This window comes from Anomaloglossus baeobatrachus, chromosome 7 (genome assembly GCF_048569485.1).
Source record: "Anomaloglossus baeobatrachus isolate aAnoBae1 chromosome 7, aAnoBae1.hap1, whole genome shotgun sequence".
Taxonomy (NCBI): domain Eukaryota; kingdom Metazoa; phylum Chordata; class Amphibia; order Anura; family Aromobatidae; genus Anomaloglossus; species Anomaloglossus baeobatrachus.
This window is the reverse complement of record NC_134359.1, coordinates 250,470,819-250,490,039: the sequence shown is the minus strand read 5'-3', so window position 1 is coordinate 250,490,039 and position 19,221 is coordinate 250,470,819. Positions and strand designations below refer to the sequence as shown.

At 47.7% G+C, this 19,221-nt stretch overlaps 1 protein-coding gene across 1 annotated transcript in view; it reads left to right on the top strand.

The window, feature by feature from the left end:
• DNAH3 (dynein axonemal heavy chain 3) overlaps positions 1–19,221 on the top strand; it is a 594,186-nt gene that overhangs the window by 66,899 nt on the left and 508,066 nt on the right. Inside the window, exon 6 of the mRNA XM_075319752.1 lies at positions 1,252–1,441. Coding sequence (XP_075175867.1) covers positions 1,252–1,441 — 190 coding nt within the window. The remainder of the gene's footprint in view (positions 1–1,251; positions 1,442–19,221) is intronic.

Here is a 19,221-nt window from a genome sequence, read left to right as displayed (position 1 = left end):
AGACAGGGAGAGGGACAGAGCGGCAGACATGGAGAGGGACAGAGAGGCAGACAGGGAGAGGGACAGAGAGGCAGACAGGGAGAGAGACAGAGAGGCAGACAGGGAGAGGGAGGGACAGAGAGGCAGACAGGGAGAGGGAGGGACAGAGAGGCAGACAGGGAGAGGGAGGGACAGATAGGCAGACAGGGAGGGACAGAGAGGCAGACAGGGAGAGGGAGGGACAGAGAGGCAGACAGGGAGAGGGAGGGACAGAGAGAGAGAGGGACAGAGAGAGAGAGAGGGACAGAGAGACAGACAGAGAGAGAGAAGGAAAGAGAGGCAGATAGGGAGAGGGACAGAGAGGTAGACACGGAGAAGGACAGAGAGGCAGACAGGGAGAGGGACAGAGAGGCAGACAGGGAGAGGGACAGAGAGGCAGACAGGGAGAGGGACAGAGGCAGACAGTGAGAGGGAGAGATAGGCTGACAGTGAGAGAGACAGGCCGACAGGGAGAGAGACAGGCAGACATAGAGGGGGAGTGACAGGCAGACATAGAGAGGGAGAGACAGGGAGAGTGAGAGAGTAGGAGAGAGGGAGAATGGGAGAGATACAGGGAGAACTTAGTTACTATCCCGGACAATGCCGGGTAGTACAGCTAGTAAATTATAAATACCTGTGTCCAGACAGTCCTACTTCCAGATAGACATGAGCGGACCCATGGAAGTTTGGTTCGGTGGGTGCAGCCTGATTTTAGATAAAGTTTGTTTTGAGACTCGGGGACTTGATCTGAACCCCAATGGAAGTCAATAATTGGGCAGTTTTGGTCTCCGACCACATGCAGCCATAAACAGATCACTTCCAGGGGCAGGTGGTCGAGATTTTTCCTTTTTTTTTTTCTTTTTTTTGGTGCATACTACTTCCGATCCTGCTGTTGTTACCCCCAGTGTGAGCTGTTCAAACACTAAACGGCTCGCACTAGGCTGAGCTCAGTGCGTACCCGAGCACAGGGATGCACACGCCAGTGGTTGCATACATTAGGCACCTGTTGTCCAAACGCGTACTCTGTATTTTTTTGTAAAGTCTATGTTTGGTAAGAACACAGAACCTCGAGTTCGCTCATCTCTACTTCCAGGCTATAGCGGTTTGTTCCTCCAGGGTTAACAGGGGCCAAACTGCCAGTTGCAGTGGAAAAAGTTCTTCTTTTATACATATCTTATTATCCACATCCCTTTATTCTACATACTAAACAAACACTCTCGGTAACTGTTTCAGAGGTATTTCTACTACATGCGCCATGGGATTCAGAGCGACATGCTGGCACCCCAGGAGAAGCAGCAGATGGACAGAATCTTAACAAGTGTTCCCAGCCAACTCCTGAAAAAAGCGGCTCTGGAGAAATTGCTTCAAGAAATAAAAGAAGAGATTGGATGTGATTACTACATGAGCCTTAGGAAAAGTATTGGTGAGGACTCATTCATCATCTTCAGAGGGAATCGCATACAAATCATTGTGGAAACTTTGGATGAGGGCAGTATACTTGGTCTTATTTTGTCTCTAGTATATAATCTACATGGCATATATCATATGTAGATTACAAAGAACTTGTCATGGTCACCTAATTCATGCTGCCAAAACACAGGCAGCGTAAATCAGAGCCTGGGTACGTGATTGCTCAGGCTTTTCTGAGAAAACATAGTTTGCAAATCCATTTGCTGACAATAAGGAGAAAGAATGAGTTCAATGAGGTCCCCAATTAGATTCTCACCGCTCCGGCACAGTTGACTGACAGGTCTCTCACATTGGTGTACATAGAGAAACACCTGTCAATCATCCTAAGCTGTATGGGGAGAATCTGGCCGGGGATCACATCGCACTCCTCTCGTTTCTCCTTATCGTCCCCAGCTAACTCTTCAAAACTGTTTTCTTTGAAACGCCGGATTGTTTCAGAGAAAAACATATCTGGCTGCAATCGAGCAGCCAGGCTCTGATTCATGTCGCCTGTGGTCCTGTGGTTTGAAGAGCATGATCCGAGTGACAGGTTCCTTTTAATCATTGGGAAACATGGATTCCTTGGACTGTCCCGTTCATGATATCGCAGCAGAGCCTGGTAGTCAGATTCCCAGCAATCATTAAAGGGAATCTATCAGCAGGACCCCATCCCACACCCTCCCTCCCAAACCATTTTCATGTATAAGGGCCGTTTCACAAATCCGGCTTTTCGCCGGTTTGCCAGATTCGGCGCACGCCAGTACAGTGTATACAGTACAATGGCAGCGCCGGAACTTCCGGGTCACATGCTCCGGTCACATGACAGCATGTGACCAGCGCTTGTCGCGCTGCCATTGTACTGTACACACTGTACTGGTGTGCGCCGAATACGGCAATCCAGCAAAAAGCCGGATTTGTGGAACGGCCCTAAGGGGTACTTTGCACGTTGCGACATCGCTACTGCGATCTCGTCGGGGTGAAATCAAAAGTGATGCACATCCGGCGCCAGTAACGACGTCGCAACGTGTAAAGCCTAGAAGCACCGATAAACGATCACAAAAGCGTCGAAAATCTGTGATCTGTGTAGTGTCTGTCATTTCCATAATTTCGCTGCAGCGACAGGTACGATGTTGTTCCTCGTTCATGCGGCAGCACACATCGCTGTGTATGAAGCCGCAGGAGCGAGGAACATCTCCTTACCTGCGTCCCGCCTGCAATGAGGAAGGAAGGAGGTGGGTGGGATGTTTACGTCCCGCTCATCTCCGCCCCTCCGCTTCTATTGGTCGCCTGCCGTGTGACGACGCTGTGACGCCGCACGACCTGCCCCCTTAGGAAGGAGGCGGGTCGCCGGCCAGAGCGACGTCACAGGGCAGGTAAGTGCGTGTGAAGCTGCCGTAGCGATAATGTTCACTACGGCAGCTATCACAAGAGATCGCATCTGCGACGGGGGCGGGTACTATCGCGCTCGGCATCGCTACAATCGGCTAGCGATCTCGCAGCATGCAAACTACCCCTAACTCTTGCAAGGACAAGTCTAGCTGTACCTTTAGCAAGACAGTCCATTCATCCATTACCAAGAAATCATAATTTTCATCAAAGTGCTTTTGGCATGTGAAAGCTCTTGCCAAGCCTTTGCTTTCCCCAACTCTGTTGTTCACCCAGTGCTGCCTTCTTCTATTGGCTGACCACCTCTATAATATGTGACTTCAAGCAAAGGAATTTTCAATTAAATGGAATCTGTCAGCAGATTTTTACTACCTCATCTGAGAGCAATATAATCTAGGCAAAGAGATTCTGAATCCAACGATGTATCACTTAGATTACTGGCTGCAGCCATTCTGCCACAATCAAAGAATTTAGATCCAGGAACACAGCAGAGCTGTTCCTGCCCATTTCTGGCTCTCAATAGAGACTGTACATTGACTGAGAGGTGTCAATCATAGGTGGGGGTGTGCCGGACTGCCATGCTTGTGACATTTTGGTCCAGCAATAATAATCACTAGGTGATAAAGCCTATAAGTAAACAACATCACACAGTCTGATAAGAGAGACATAGTTGATTTTTGCTGTTTAACCCCTGCAGCATGCTGTCCTCAGAGTACATAGCAAAAACCTGCTGACAGATTCCCTTTAAACAGGAGCACTGGTTGGGAAATAGAGTTGGAGTGACAGAGGCTTGTGAAAATTTTCTACGTGCTAAAAGCACTTCACCCTCATTTGCATATAGATTCACAAGCATATTTCTTAGTAACGGAGATATGGACTGTCTGGCTAAAGGTTTGGTTGGACTTGTCTCTGCAAGAGCTACATGTGCATATAAATAGTTTGAGAGGGTGAAATCCTGCTGACCGACTCCTCCTAAGTTATTCCCTATCATGTGGGTAGGTAACTTTCAATTTTTTGAAAACCCCATTAATAGTCCTAAAGGAATCATACATGTAAACTGATATTCTGTTATGTGTTATACAGGGTCTTAAGTTCAGGGAATGACTTTAGTCATTAGTGTTCTTTGAATCCTTAAAGCATTACTCCTGTCCCCTGCCCCTGCTCTTATACTCACCATCTGGCTTTTTCTTTTGGCGGTGTCCTAGTCCCGCTGCAACACCTTCTGATCATAACTTCTGACTGGCTGTAAGTCAGAAGTTACATCACAAGCTCTCAATGCAACTCTATAAGAGCCACAACGAGGCCAGAACATGGCTGTCATAGACTTACATTGAGTTGTGACCTCCGGCGCGTTCCATGAAATACTGGAGCAGCTGTTAGGTCTCAAACTGAAGAAGACCAACTGGAGCGGCGCTGATACCAGATAAAAGATTTTACAGAACTCTAAAGGGAAGCTGTCCGTAACGAATACACTAGACTAGTAGGCGTAGTTTAGGATAGGGCAATGTAAAACATTTCCACACATATTTATTTCGCCACTATCTTGTGCCCTGTTATGCAGGAATCTGTGTTTTATTTGTATGCAAATTTAACTGAGAAATGCATTGGTGGACATATTAGTGCACTTGCAGTCCTCGGCTTCTTAGCTTCCCCTGTTGGCACCACTTTCTGCTGCTGAATTGATAGGGAAAACGAGAAGTGACGTCTTGCAGCAGAGTCCATGTGCCAACCAAGTAGCGGAAAGTGGCAACATCGAGGAGAAACTAAAAGGTGTCGAGGACTGCAAGTGCACTGACACATCCACCAATGCATTTGTAAGGCTAATTTGCATTTGAGTAAAATACCAAGTTGTACCCTACAGTGCACCAGATTGCGGCTAAATATTTATCCATGGAAAAGTTTTACGCTGTCCTATCCTGAACTACCTCTGCCCAGGGCAACTATTTATCACATAATTCTCTTTAAGACTGGGTGACTTATAATTCAGATAGAAAATCATTAGATCGGTGGGGATCCAACAGCCAGTACCCCCACAGATCAGCTGATTGAAGGGGCCGCAACACATTGGAACTACTACTAGTCTGTACATTGTGTAGTAGCCATGAATGGTACTGCCTCTCTCTCCTATTTATGTTACTGGGGAAAGGTTAAAGTAAGATTTAGGCATAGCAGGGGGCCAGTCCCCCATGATATATATATATATATATATATATATATATATATATATATATATATATATAACACTGTGTTTTGCATATGTGTTAGTATTCAAGGTTTTTTTTTTTGAAGAACAGGCTCCATACGTAATAGAGTTGGGACTGTATACTAGTTTGCCATCTAGCAGTCGGGTTGGGTCAGCGGTAGAGCGAGGTGCAGATAAGATAGGGTTAAGGTAGAAAAAAGGAGGAGTGACAGGTGGCAGGGCAGATGGGTAGGCGAGGGAACTCCAGAGGAACGGGAGTATAGTAGTTGGTTCAAAAGTGAGAGGACAGGGCCCTGGTTCTAGGGCCTGACATAACTTTTGAAGGTCCGGAACCTACGGCTCACCTTGACGGGCTTAGAGAGTCATCCAGCTAGAAAAGCCGTCGGTGCCAAGAACAGCCAAAGGTATATGGAATAAGGGGAAAGGAGACTCAGACCCCGGAGTATTAAGGACATGGTCCGAGATAGCTGGGGACAGAACAAAGAATAGTACCCCACAGAGATAGAAAGTAAGGCCATGTCTGTCATAATGGTGTGAAGAATAACGTAAATAAGACTGTTTGGCCAAGAGAACTCTGGTGTTGTGTGTCTCACTATCTGTTGGTGTTGACTGACAGCCTGAAGAAGCAAGTAAGTGCCATGCCCCCCCGAAGCCACTTCCACACACGGAATCTCCTTGGCATTGGAGTGCAGCGCCCTGGGCTGCCCCCTTCTTAGCGCCTATGACCATTTCAATCTGTTGATTGTTGAGGGTCTTTTGGAGGTAGACCCAATTAATATTACACTCCTAGAAAATTATTTTAAAACAGATAAAATTCACATACACGCAAAATATGGGAAAACTAGAAGATGCAAATACTTGCTGTACAGACTTTTTCACCGAGACAACCATGTATAGTTTTAGCCTATCGAGAAGATGGGGGCTAAGGGGTACTTTGCACACTATGACATAGCAGGTGCGATGTCGGTGGGGTCAAATCGAAAGTGACGCACATTTGGCGTCGCTGTCGACATCGGAGTATGTGAATCCTTTTTACTACGATTAACGAGCGCAAAAGTGTCGAAATCGTATGATCGGTGTAGCGTCTGTCATTTCCATAATTCCGGAAGGACCGATGTTACGATGTTGTTCCTCGTTCCTGTGGCAGCACACATCGCTGTGTGTGAAGCTGCAGGAGCGAGGAACATCTCCTTACCTGCGTCCCGGCTGCATGAGGAAGGAAGGAGGTGGGCGGGATGTTTACGTCCCGCTCATCTCCGCCGCCCTGCTTCTATTGGCCGCCTGCCGTGTGACATCGCTGTGACGCCGCACGACCCGCCCCCTTAGGAAGGAGGTGGTTTGCCGGCCAGAGCGACGTCGCAGGGCAGGTAAGTGCGTGTGCGATAATGTTCGCTACGGCAACTATCACAAGATATCGCAGCTGCGACGGGGGCGGGGACTATCGTGCTCGGCATCGCTACCATCGGCTTGCGATGTCATAGTGTGCAAAGTACCCCTAAGTGTGGCTCTGTTATTGCAGACAGCAGATTTTATTGGACTGTGACAGTACCTAGAAAACCAAAACTACTAAACCTGGGGATCCCATCAGCAGGATTTCCCCTGTATAGCTAATTTCCGGAGTCTAGTAATATAAAAGTTAGCTCTTACCACGGTATACAGGCAGATTTTAATTCATCACAGTGATAGAGCTTGCTTCCCTGAAGGGCACAGATTGACACGCAGTTTTATTATATATATTTACCCGCTGGTCCACAATTAATATATTGCCACCGTTGCTGGCCCCTGGCCTGTCCTGACAAATCAAGACTGACAGCGTAAATTCTGATTGATGAATGAATTTACTAGGACTGATTAATCACTAGACATGTAATCTTACGGCAGATTAGTCTTTTCTATGATCTTTTTAAGCTGAAATCAAGAAATTGGATAAACAATACTATAATCTCAAGGCTATAAAATATTCATAACCATCAAGTCAATAGCCCGCCTGACCTATTTACTCAATTTGCTGCTCAAGTTTTAATAGCAAGAACAAACTGATAAAATTAAACATCCATTTATCACATCATCCTGTTTCTTCCAAATGGAAATCAAATAGCGGTGATGTTCAGAAGGACAAATTAAAATGTACTGTATTTTTAAGACTATAAGATGCACCTTTTTAGAAAAAAAAAATCTTGGTAAAAAAAATTATGCATCTTAAAATTCAGATGCACCTTTTTATGATGGTAGAAACTACTGACAGTGCATGCTTCCCGATCACTTAGAGAACAATTTAGCTGCACAGTTCTCTCTCTTCCAGACCAACCCTAGTCTGTTAGTACAGGGCAAGAGAAAAAGCTACCTGGAGCTGCACATATCCAAAGCTGCATGGATCTTGCAGGTGAAAGACCTTTCAGGTTATGTCATCTGTCCAAAGCCTGGAAGAAACTTGTGGTATTGTTTACACCAGTTAAAATCAGTGTGTTTTTTGTCGGTATTTATAGTGGCATGCAAGAGTCTGGGCACCCCTGGTCAAAATTACTGTTATTGTGAACAGCAAAGCAAGTTGAAAAATAAATAATCTCTAAAAGGCACAAAGATAAGAATGACACGTTTTCTTTCTATTTTCAGCAAAAAAAAATAAAAAATGATATATATATATATATATATATATATATGCACAGTATATATATATATATATATTATATATGTCTTTTACATTTTAAAAACTACAAAAAAGAAAATGGTGTAAAGCGGGCTTTACACACTGCGATATCGGTCCCGATATCGCTAGTGTGGGTACCCGCCCCTGTCGCGGGCAGAGGAGGAGGGTGTCAACGCTGCGCTCTCCCACTGCTCGGGTCCAGCCGCCGCTGCTCTGCGGCTACTGCTGCTCGGTAGCTCGAGCGATAGGCCGGATCCCGGGGACTCGAGCGGCGCTCCTCGCCCGTGAGTGAAAGGGGTGATTTGTTGGTGGGGGATTTGATTAATGTCCGTGACGCCACCCACGGTTGTGGTGATTGTGTGGACACCACCGCTGCTCTGTCTGGGGATCCCGGGAGTGGTGGTATGGAGCAGCTAGATGTTGGTTTGCCCCTCCGTGGGTAGGGGGTTTGGTGGTCCCGGGGCCCGATGACGGGGGTTTAGGGTGGTGGACAGGCGGGTTATGGGGCCTGTGGAGGTGCAGGGACGAAGGGGCAGCGCTGTGCCGCACGGCACGGAGGTACTCTCTCAGCCCAAGGATGATGACACAGTTCACGGTAAACAAACGGCTGGTTGGACGGGTCCCTCGGACGGCTGCGGTGTAGATGTTCCCTGCAAGTTAGCGGTGACTGTCTCTTCCCTGCACCTAGAAACGGTTGTTGGTAGCGATGGATTCCCACCGGTAACCCGCTCCCCAGCTTGGATATGAGCCGGAGGAGCCCCTCTCTTGCCCGCAGGCGCTGGCCCTGGGAAACTGGTGCCTTGGCGGTGGCGGTGTCTCCCTTTCACGGTTGGACTGTTGCCTTCAATCGGGACTTTGCTGCTGGGAGACCCGGAGGTCCCCTTCACTGACGGATTTGGCAAATTACGGCGACTCCTAGCCTTGCCGGGATCCGAAAGGCCCCTGCCAATGGTGCTGGCTTCTCTTTGTATACCGCTCCGGTACCGCCGGGCCACCACCCGTCCACGGTCCTTTTGGCAACCTCCGATCAGCCTCTCCTGCAGACGGTCACCACCGTCTGCCAACCTTGCTGTCTCAGTCCGGGGCACACACCCGGACCAACTTCAGGCTCTGTTGCTGTCACTTTCCTTTACTTCCACTCCTGTCACTTGCTCCTTTACCACTTCCTTCTACTCTCAAACTCAACTCTCAACTGAACTGACTGGTTTTCCCGCCTCCAGGACTGTGAACTCCTCGGTGGGCGGAGCCAACCGCCTGGCCCACCCCCTGGTGTGAACATCAGCCCCTGGAGGAGGGCAACAAGGATTTGTGTTTTGACCTTGGTGTGCCTGCAGGGAATGTGGGGTGTGTGGTGGTGTCATGACCTGTGACCCCTGGCTTGCCCAGGGCGTCACACCCCCATCTGTTGCGCGACACGGGCAAATCGCTGCCCGTGCCGCACAACATCGCCCAGACCCGTCACACATACTTACCTGCTGAGCGACGTCGCTGTGACCGGCGAACCGCCTCCTTTCTAAGGGGGCGGTCCGTGCGGCGTCACAGCGACGTCACTGAGCGGCCGCCCAATAGAAGCGGAGGGGCGGAGCTGAGTGGGACGTAACATCCCGCCCACCTCCTTCCTTCCGCATAGCGGCCGGGAGGCAGGTAAGGGGAGCTTCCTCGTTCCTGCGGTGTCACACGGAGCGATGTGTGCTGCCGTAGGAACGAGGAACAACCTCGTTACTGCTGCAGTAACGATTTTTGAGAATGGACCCCCATGTCACCGATGAACGATTTTGCACGTTTTTGCAACGATGCAAAATCGCTCATCGGTGTCACACGCAACGGCATCGCTAATGCGGCCGGATGTGGGTCACCAATTCCGTGACCCCAACGAGTTCGCATTAGCGATGTCGTAGCGTGTAAAGCCCCCTTAAGCGAAATACACTCCTTCTATACCAGTTTACATAGTGCCTCAAACAAAGAAATACCTCCTCAGAGCTATGCACCAATAATGGCTGCAGGGGTGTGTATGGAAATGGGAAACTTCCCTGCCATCAGTGTTAGCTGAACCCTATGACGTCATTCAGTTAGAAGACAAGATGGTTTCCATAAGAATAAAATGGATTGTATTCTCTCATAATGGGCTGATGCAAACGTTTGGACACCCTTTGAGATTCGTGTGCTCAGATAACTGTGACCAAAGTTCCAGATCTTAATTCGCCTGTTAGGGTTATGACTTGTTGATTATCATTAGGAAAAGTCAGGTGATGGAAATTTCACAGCTTTATAAATGTCCAGCCTCCTCTAAACGTATGCCAAAAAAACAGCAGCCATGGGTTCTTTTAAGCAGCTGCCTAGCACTTTGAAAATGGGGAGGCCCACAAAGCAGGAGAAAGTTATAAGAAGATTTTACCAGGAACAGTGAAAGTCAAGATAAGGTCTGGAAGACCAAGCAAAATTTCTGTGAGAGATGATCGTAGGATTGCTAGAGAGACAAATCAGAACCCCCTCTTGACTGCAAAAGATCTTCAGGAAGATTTAGTAGACTCTGGAGATGTGGTACAGTGTTCTACTGTTCAGAGACACCTGCACAAATATGGCCTTCATGGAAGAGTCATCAGAAGAAAACCTCTCCTGCATCCTCACCATAAAATTCAAGGTCAGAAGTATGTAAAAGAACATCTAAACAAGCTTGATGCATTTTGGAAACAAGTCCTGTGGACCGATGACGTTAAAATAGAAGTATTTGGCCACAATGATCAAAAGTAGGTGTGGAGAAAAAAGGGCACAGAATTTCAGGAAAAGAACATATTGCCAACCATTAAGAATGGGGTGGATCAATCATGCTTTGGGGTTGTGTTGCACCCTTGATCCTCCACCACTTTTCTGGTTGTTCTTCCATAGACCACTTTTTCTCCACCCATCACAAATTGGACCTTCTCATAATTGCTTAGATCCTTATTATGTCCCATTTTTTGTGCTTTAAGCTCATCATCTTCTAGATTTGGTTGCTCCCTCTCTACCTACAATTTCTCACCCCCTGACAGGAGCGAATATGAGTTAATCAGTGTTATTCACTTTACCTGTCAGTGGTTTAATTGTATGTTAAATAAGTGTATAATGTAAGTGCAGTCAAGTGACATTTTTGTAAGTGAGTGCCTACTCAGTCCTAGGGTGTGCTTCATAGGGTGCTGGGGTGGGCTGAGCTGACTACTGGGGTGTGCTCTGCTGGATGCAGGGGTGAGCTCTTGTATTTTCCGCTCTCGTTGTGACCCCGGGAACTCACCTGCCAGCTTCACATAGGCTACAAAACAATAAGATGATGTGATTATGATTTAGTAAATCTGTAATATAATGTAAATAGCATAAATAACACAGGCAGGGGGAGGAAGGACAGGCAGGGGTGGGAATACCTATACTAATCCACCTATTAGATATTTCGTTGCACCTCTCATCAAATAACAGTGCATTTCTCAAACTTTACTTGCCTATATTTCAGAAAGTATACATCCGATCTCACAACTAAAGGTATGTATAGAATCAGCATGATAGCACCAGTATAGCACTGGCTTTAGTTTATATAGGAAAATCCTGGTGGTTGGTCCTCTTTAATAAACACATCAAATCCTACAACACAGAGAGACCAAGATTTTCTACAGACTTGGAGAAGACACAACTGTCCTCGTGATCACAAGCTTCCAGTGTAGGGCATCATTGCACATTGTAACAGTAAACCAGTCCTACGTTATGCAGTTTAACTCCATGCTAAGCTGAGAGCCAAGCAATTTAATTCTGCATTGTTGATGCCAACAGATATAATGGGTCATAAAGGCACAATTTAATCATATGCAATTTGACTGCCTACGCTGCCTACAAAGCTCATCTGTGTTTCATTATGGCTTCCCTGTGTTCGGAGTTGTGGAGTAATCATATTCCCAGGAAGCAACGTGAGCAATCCCAAACACCGAGAACTGCGATCACATCCCACACCTGTTCCCTGTTATCACATGTTATAGAGACGATGATAAAAACCGTAGAGGGGCTGTCTACTTTATCTTTATTTCCAACAAATGTGCTCCAGACATGATTTTAAGGCACTTACGCTCGTAAAGTTCGTTTTCAGAACTCCCGTTCTCCAACTGGGAGTTGATTGAGTGACGTAGGATCAGATTTGCCCAAATGAAAAAATAGCTTTCCCATTTTCAATGTTTTTTGATTTAAGGAGGATGATGGACAGGTCTGATGACATACTCCTCCACCAGCAGATATTCAGAGGACATGACTAGTACCTGTCATACTCATATTAATAAATATCGCACACTCAGACCGGAGAAGCTGGAACACTCTTACGTTAGTAAGCAGTTCGGACTGGCACACCGGTAGACAGGTAAATCCCATGGTAGGCCTCTTATATGAAAAGTGTTTGGCACAGTACACTTTAAGTTACAGTACAGACCAAAGGTTTGGACACACTTCTCATTTCTAGAACAACTATTAAGAGGAGACTTTGTGCAGCGGGCATTCATGGTAAAATAGCTGCTAGGAAACCACTGCTAAGGACAGGCAACAAGCAGAAGAGACTTGTTTGGGCTAAAGAACACAAGGAATGGACATTAGACCAGTGGAAATCTGTGCTTTGGTCTGATAAGTCTAAATTTGAGATCTTTTGGATCCAACCACCGTGTCTTTGTAGAAAAGGTGAACGGATGGACTCTATATGCCTGGTTCCCACCGTGAAGCATGACGGAGGGGGTGTGATGGTGTGGGGGTGCTTTGCTGGTGACACTGTTGGGGATTTATTCAAAATTGAAGGCATACAGAACTAGCATGGCTACCACAGCATCTTGCAGTGGCATGCTATTCCATCCGGTTTGCGTTTAGTTGGACCATCATTTATTTTTCAACAGGACAATGACCCCAAACACACCTCCAGGCTGTGTAAGGGCTATTTGACTAAGATGGAGAGTGATAGGGTGCTACGCCAGATGACCTGGTCTCCACAGTCACCAGACCTGAACCCAATCGAGATGGTTTGGGGGTGAGCGGGACCGCAGAGGGAAGGCAAAAGGGCCAACAAGTGCTAAGCATCTCTGGGAACTCCTTCAAGACTGTTGGAAAACCATTTCCGGTGACTACCTCTTGAAGCTCATCAAGAGAATGCCAAGAGTGTGCAAAGTAGTAATGAAAGCAAAAGGTGGCTACTTTGAAGAACCAAGAATATAAGACACATTTTCAGTTGTTTCACACTTTTTTAAGTATTTCATTCCACATGTTTTAATTCATAGTTTTGATGCCTTCAATGTGAATCTGCAATTTTCAGAGTCCTGAAAATAATGAAAACTCTTTGAATGAGAAGGTGTGTTCAAACTTTTGGTCTGTACTGTATATATTAACAAGGGCAGCATCCAATCATTTATTTCACAACCTGCACAATGTATTAGTATTAGCAAAGGCTGAGATGATAAAGGAACAGTAGCAGATTATATAGTATGCTCCATCCGTGCCACAGGAGTCCAATCTCTACAAATCATCTTGAGAAAGCAACAGTACCTTTGCGAAACCACGTTGGTGGTGATCCTGCGTTCCTGTGTTTGGGGCATCCGTACTGATGTGGGATTAGGCCTCCTAAACGTCCTTTTTGCACTTGCACTTTAGGTAAATAATAGTCCTCTCTTTTTTTTTATATTGTTCCCCTATGTCCACATTGTGATTTTTTTGCACTACATTGCACAATGTATTTAGTGGACTGGGATACATTTTTCATACGCATGGTCTTTTTGCATGAGGTCCTTCTTCTCCTGGGTCATCATGTTTTCCCCTCACCTTTGTCCGGGTGTAACGGGGGCAGGGGGCGCCTCAGGGGGTGTAGTCGGGTCCCCTCGCCTTGTGGGTTGCAGGCTGAACCCCGGCCCGGCCGTTACTTGCAAAACAGGTGTGTTGTTGGGGCAGAGTGTGGATGCATGGGGCCCATTCATGACAGCGTTCTTTCTGTGCTCTCCAGCTCCTTTACCGGCTCCAACTTCTCCGCTCCACTGCCACAGCACCCACTCCTGCACTCTGCCCCGGCACTTCTCCTCAGCTCTCTCCCATGTTACATCTCACAGCACACTGCCCTGCATTCAGAGCCCAACCCCCCTTCTCTTCCCTCCTAGGCTGCCCTGCCTCTTCCTTCCCTGTCACTGTTACCAGGGGAACCACTCACTACACTGGCACCTGGGGGGGGAAGAACCCTACATAACACATAACATGGTACAATGTGCCAGCATACTCCTGTGGCGTCTTCAGGGGGGGATTCTCTTTCCCGGTTCGGGGGTCCGACTACCCCTTACATTCCTCCCCTCTTTAACCTCAGCCTCCTGGCGAGGTTCCGCACCTGCAAGACAACGCATATAGAAAACACACACACGTTTCTTCAGCAGTATCCTTTTTCTTTCTTATCAATAAAAAAAACATTTTAAAACTAACGTATCAAAGCACACCAGGTTGGCACACAAGTCCGTTGCCCGGAGTCCCTCCAGGGGAGCTCCCGGTCTTGGCTGATCTTCTGCCCGGAGGCTCTCCTCAAGCGCTCCCGGTCTTAGATGAGCCGCGACCAACAGAAACAAAAGGGTTCTTTACTTAACAGTCGCGGGAGAAGTCCATGCATAGTCCCTGCATTCTTCTATTCCCGGGTTCAGTTCTTTTAACGTAGCTTTAACCATAAACACTCACCGGCTTCCAACAGTACCGGCTTTCGACAACAAACAGATCTTTTTCTTCCGGATGATTAACCCTCACGCTGGGTGGTATGCACGCAGCCATTCAGCCCGCTGGGCCCTCACATGGTCGGAGAGGGACTGTCCAGGTAAGCGGGGTAGCCTACGAAACGGCTCATAACCCGGTGGCTCCGGTACTTCCTTCTCCGGTTCAGGCCCTTCAGCCTCCTGCGGGGGTGAGGGGGTAGCTGGACGGGACCGCAGTGGGCTGCCGACAACAACTACCGGGTGCGACACCATACTCTGATGTATCACCAGTAATGCCGATGCTTCTCTTGGCTTGTCTCAAGCCATAGGTTCGGCGGCCGCTTTTGGCGCAACCGTCGGGGTACTCTTCAGCCCACAGGCTTCAGCGAGCGCTTGCTTATGCTGAGAGCGCCACACTCTGTTCTCCATTCTGTTTGGTCCAGGTATTGGAGTTTGCTTCTTCTTCCACTGCCGGGGTTGCAATCGCGCCGGGGAAGGTGGAGGCGGTTCTTCTTTTCCCGCTTCTGCACAGACTCCGCCCCCGGCCTCACCCACCAGGTCGGCGCAGCGTTTGCGACGCCTCTTCGTTCTTGCGGCGCCGCCCACGTCTCTAGACCTCTGCAGTATCTCGGGGCAAGCACCTCCCCTCTTTGGGCGGTGCACTCCGGGCTTCTTCCTTACAGGCCAGCCCAGCGCTTTTCGTTTGGCGCCCACTTTTCGCGCCTTCACTAAATCCATGAGGACAGCCGCCATCTTGCCGCCATCTTGTGGCCTGTTCAGTACATCAGGCACCACTTGGTCTCTGCTCGGGGTTTCTCTTCTGCGGGCTTGATCCTGCCGACTACGCCAAAATGTAACGGGGGCAGGGGGCGCCTCAGGGGGTGTAGTCGGGTCCCCTCGCCTTGTGGGTTGCAGGCTGAACCCCGGCCCGGCCGTTACTTGCAAAACAGGTGTGTTGTTGGGGCAGAGTGTGGATGCATGGGGCCCATTCATGACAGCGTTCTTTCTGTGCTCTCCAGCTCCTTTACCGGCTCCAACTTCTCCGCTCCACTGCCACAGCACCCACTCCTGCACTCTGCCCCGGCACTTCTCCTCAGCTCTCTCCCATGTTACATCTCACAGCACACTGCCCTGCATTCAGAGCCCAACCCCCCTTCTCTTCCCTCCTAGGCTGCCCTGCCCCTTCCTTCCCTGTCACTGTTACCAGGGGAACCACTCACTACACTGGCACCTGGGGGGGGAAGAACCCTACATAACACATAACATGGTACAATGTGCCAGCATACTCCTGTGGCGTCTTCAGGGGGGGATTCTCTTTCCCGGTTCGGGGGTCCGACTACCCCTTACACGGGGATTCCATAGTGGTCTGGGATTTTGGTCTAATTATTCCTATAGGTGTATTCCCTATGAGAATGTTTGGTCCTTTATGAGTATATTATTTTTTAGCCATTTCCTCCTCATATCCACAATATACTTTTCTAATGAGATAGAATTTTTGTCAATTCCTATTTGATTGTGGAGTAACTGGCAGTACTTTAACCCAGTATTGTGGGGACCTTATTCCACTACACATCATGTACCCCCCTTATCTCTTGTGGTGGGTTTTAAGTATTTTTTATTCCTGTTTGTGATTGGCTAAAGAAAGTATTTCATATTTTTGCACAAATACTCTGTTTCTCTTGTTTTTGAAATCATTGTTGTGCTAGCCGGGTGAGCAGGGATTTTAGTGAACCCGCTGGGCCCCAGCACACAGAAAACCTAGAGGGGCTTAACTACGAACCTACACCTGGTTTTCTCCAGAACCCCTGATGGTGAGGGTGTTGTGCTGCAGGAGCGAGTCTGGGTGCCACTCGGTAAGATTGGTGTTGCGACTGGTGCTGCCCAAGTGGTATGAGAGCGACAGTCTCTAGCATTAGACTTTAGCAGCAGGTGGCGGAGATGGATCTACAGATGGACAGCTGGATGATACAGCAGCAGCGACCAACATAGATACTTGGAAAGAGAAGTATTGTGATAGCGGGCCAGCGTGGATGGTAGCGGCAGCAGAGGAACAGTGAAGTAGCACAGCACTGAAATATAAACAAGAGTCAGCAGCAGCAGACAACACAATATGCGCAGCAGCACTGAGGGACTTGACAACTGCAATGAAGCTAACTCATTGCCCAGACACCTCCCATAGGGCAGAGGTGCCTTAAGTACAGTACCTGCAGCCTCCCAGCTGACCTGGGAGGCACTTCCGGGTTAGGAGGACGCTGTCCCAGAAGCCGTGAGCAAGGCTCTGGAAGACAGCAGCATGGGACGGAGACAGGACCACCGCTGCAGGACACCTGGACAGGAGACGAAACTGACGTGATCACCGGGGAAGGGGGGCAGGTCACTGCGAGGATGCCGATATGGGCGTTGCAATCATCTTGTGCCTTCTTACAGCTTACTGTGACCTGCCAGGCAAGTTTTCCAAGATCATAGGGTTAAAGGGAATCTGGCACTATGTTTTTTATTCTGTATAACATTTACTGTATGGATTAATTAATTTTTAAATATTTAGGTGAGGACAGTGAGGGTGAGCTGCAGGTTGTTGTCAGGGGTCACCACTTTCACCATTTCCCTAGCGATAGGGCATTCCATTCCCCTTCACTTTGTGTTGTCCTATACGGCCGGTATAGCTTCTTTTCCCGGCCGTGACAATTCACAGCAGAGCAGCATTAATCCTTCCTGCACCACTAAAAATGTAACAAATTTTATGATTTACAATATTTTTTATGGACCCCTAAATGTAAACATTCCCCCCATGAATCATGGCCTGCAGAATCATAGGGTTAAGATACACTAACTGAGTACCTTTGCATAACTAATGTCTGACAAGAAATATTTAGCAGCTAGAATTTGTTCTAGTTTTGTACATGTCTGGTTTGATTCATCAATACTGGCATAGCGTACGCTCGCGCTGCGCCAGTCTTGCTATAGTAGAAGACTACTAAAGGCCGGTTTACACGCAACGACATTGCTAGCGTGATGTCGTTGGGGTCACGGAATTCGTGACGCACATCCGGCCTCGTTATTGACGTTGTTGCGTGTGAAACACACAAACGACCGTTAACGATCAAAATTACTCACCTTATCGTTGATCGTTGACCCGTCGTTCCTTTCCCGATTATCGTTGCTTTTGCAGGACGCAGGTTGTTTGTCGTTCCTGCGGCAGCACACATCGCTACGTGTGACACCGCAGGAATGAGGAGCATCACCGTACCTGCGGCTACCCGCAATGAGGAAAGAAGGAGGTGGTCGTGATGTTTGTCCCGCTCATCTCCGCCCCTCCGCTTCTATTGGGCAGTCGCTTAGTGACGCCGAACAAACCGCCCCCTTAGAAAGGAGGCGGTTCGCCGGCCACAGCGACGTCGCTAGGCAGGTAAGTATGTGTGACGGGGACTAACGATGTTGTGCGCCACGGGCAGCGATTTGCCCGTGACGCACAAATGACGGGGGCGGGTGCGATCTGCAGCGACATCGCTAGCGATGTCGCTGTGTGTAAATTGGCCTTAATTCATTAAAAGTCACTTCTGCTAGGTGGTGTGCGCTTCTGTGGCTGCACCAGAAATACTGCTCCAGTCTCGAAGTATTTCTGGTGTACAAAACATTGGTACATTTGATGATTTGATGGGTGGACAAGGCTTGCCCAATCCTGACTCAGCTGCTCCCCAGCTCGACCCACGAGGAGCTGACTTCAAACTGGGGTAAAAACGTCCAAAGTGCAACATTTTCAAAGCTTTTCACCACTTTTCTGGAATTTAAAGCTTTTATCAATCGGCCCTGTAGAGTTTAGCCCAGCAGCTGTTCCTCTGGAAGAATTACCAAGTGCAATGTGTTAAGCAGGGTATTCTTGGGACTGCAGGGATCAGCACATATCTGTGATCATCTTTTCATACCATTTTCATATGTAATAACAAATTAAAGAAGCAGCAGTTGAATCTAAGTCCCTTACCTGCCAGGTAACGATGCAATGTATTTATACTCAGCTCTCAAAGCCAGAATCGTGCATTATCATACAGAGAATGGGTTTGTAATAAAGAAGGAGAATATATAACACATAGCCTATGCGGTTTAATAAAATCTGGTTGGAATGAGCTTTTCAGCCTTGCATAATAATAAAAGCTAAACCCAATTGTTTCCACACTTCAGCATGAAATCTTATAGAGTCCTTGATGGAATTGTGAATAGGAGGATGTGGGCTACCTGAGCCTGTAATGCACCGCATTGTAATATTCCTATGCACCTTTCTTATATGTGCATTTTATGTCTAGTATAGATCAACCTGCATAGTTATTGTGGATTATTGTGAATGCTAAGACAGGGAACATATGAGTCGATAATGCGTCAATATCCCCGGACTGCTATTGTTTCTTGTAACATGAGGGTTTCTGTGATCTCATAGCAAACGTTCATAATCCCATAGTAGAAGGATTTTATGCTGTACCAGAAAGCATGGATGGACACCTACACCAGGCTCCTTATGCGTTACAAGAAGCTAACAAGATTGAGCCTAAACTCGAAATCTTATCCCATGACCATGGAACAGAGGAAACATTACGAGCATCTTTGTGGTTCCAGTCCATCTTGAAGATGTCCTGATTCCAAAGTCACATACAAAAGTATCTCCCAACTGCTCATGAAGTTTCTAAATGTGACTGAAATTGAACTATACCAACTGGAAGGTTAGAGGTTTGTCCAGCAGGACAAGAATATGCTCCAGTTTGTCACGATTCACCTTTGGCTCTGCTCCTCGCAGAGCCATTGGGTTTTGTCAATTGCTCAGTTAT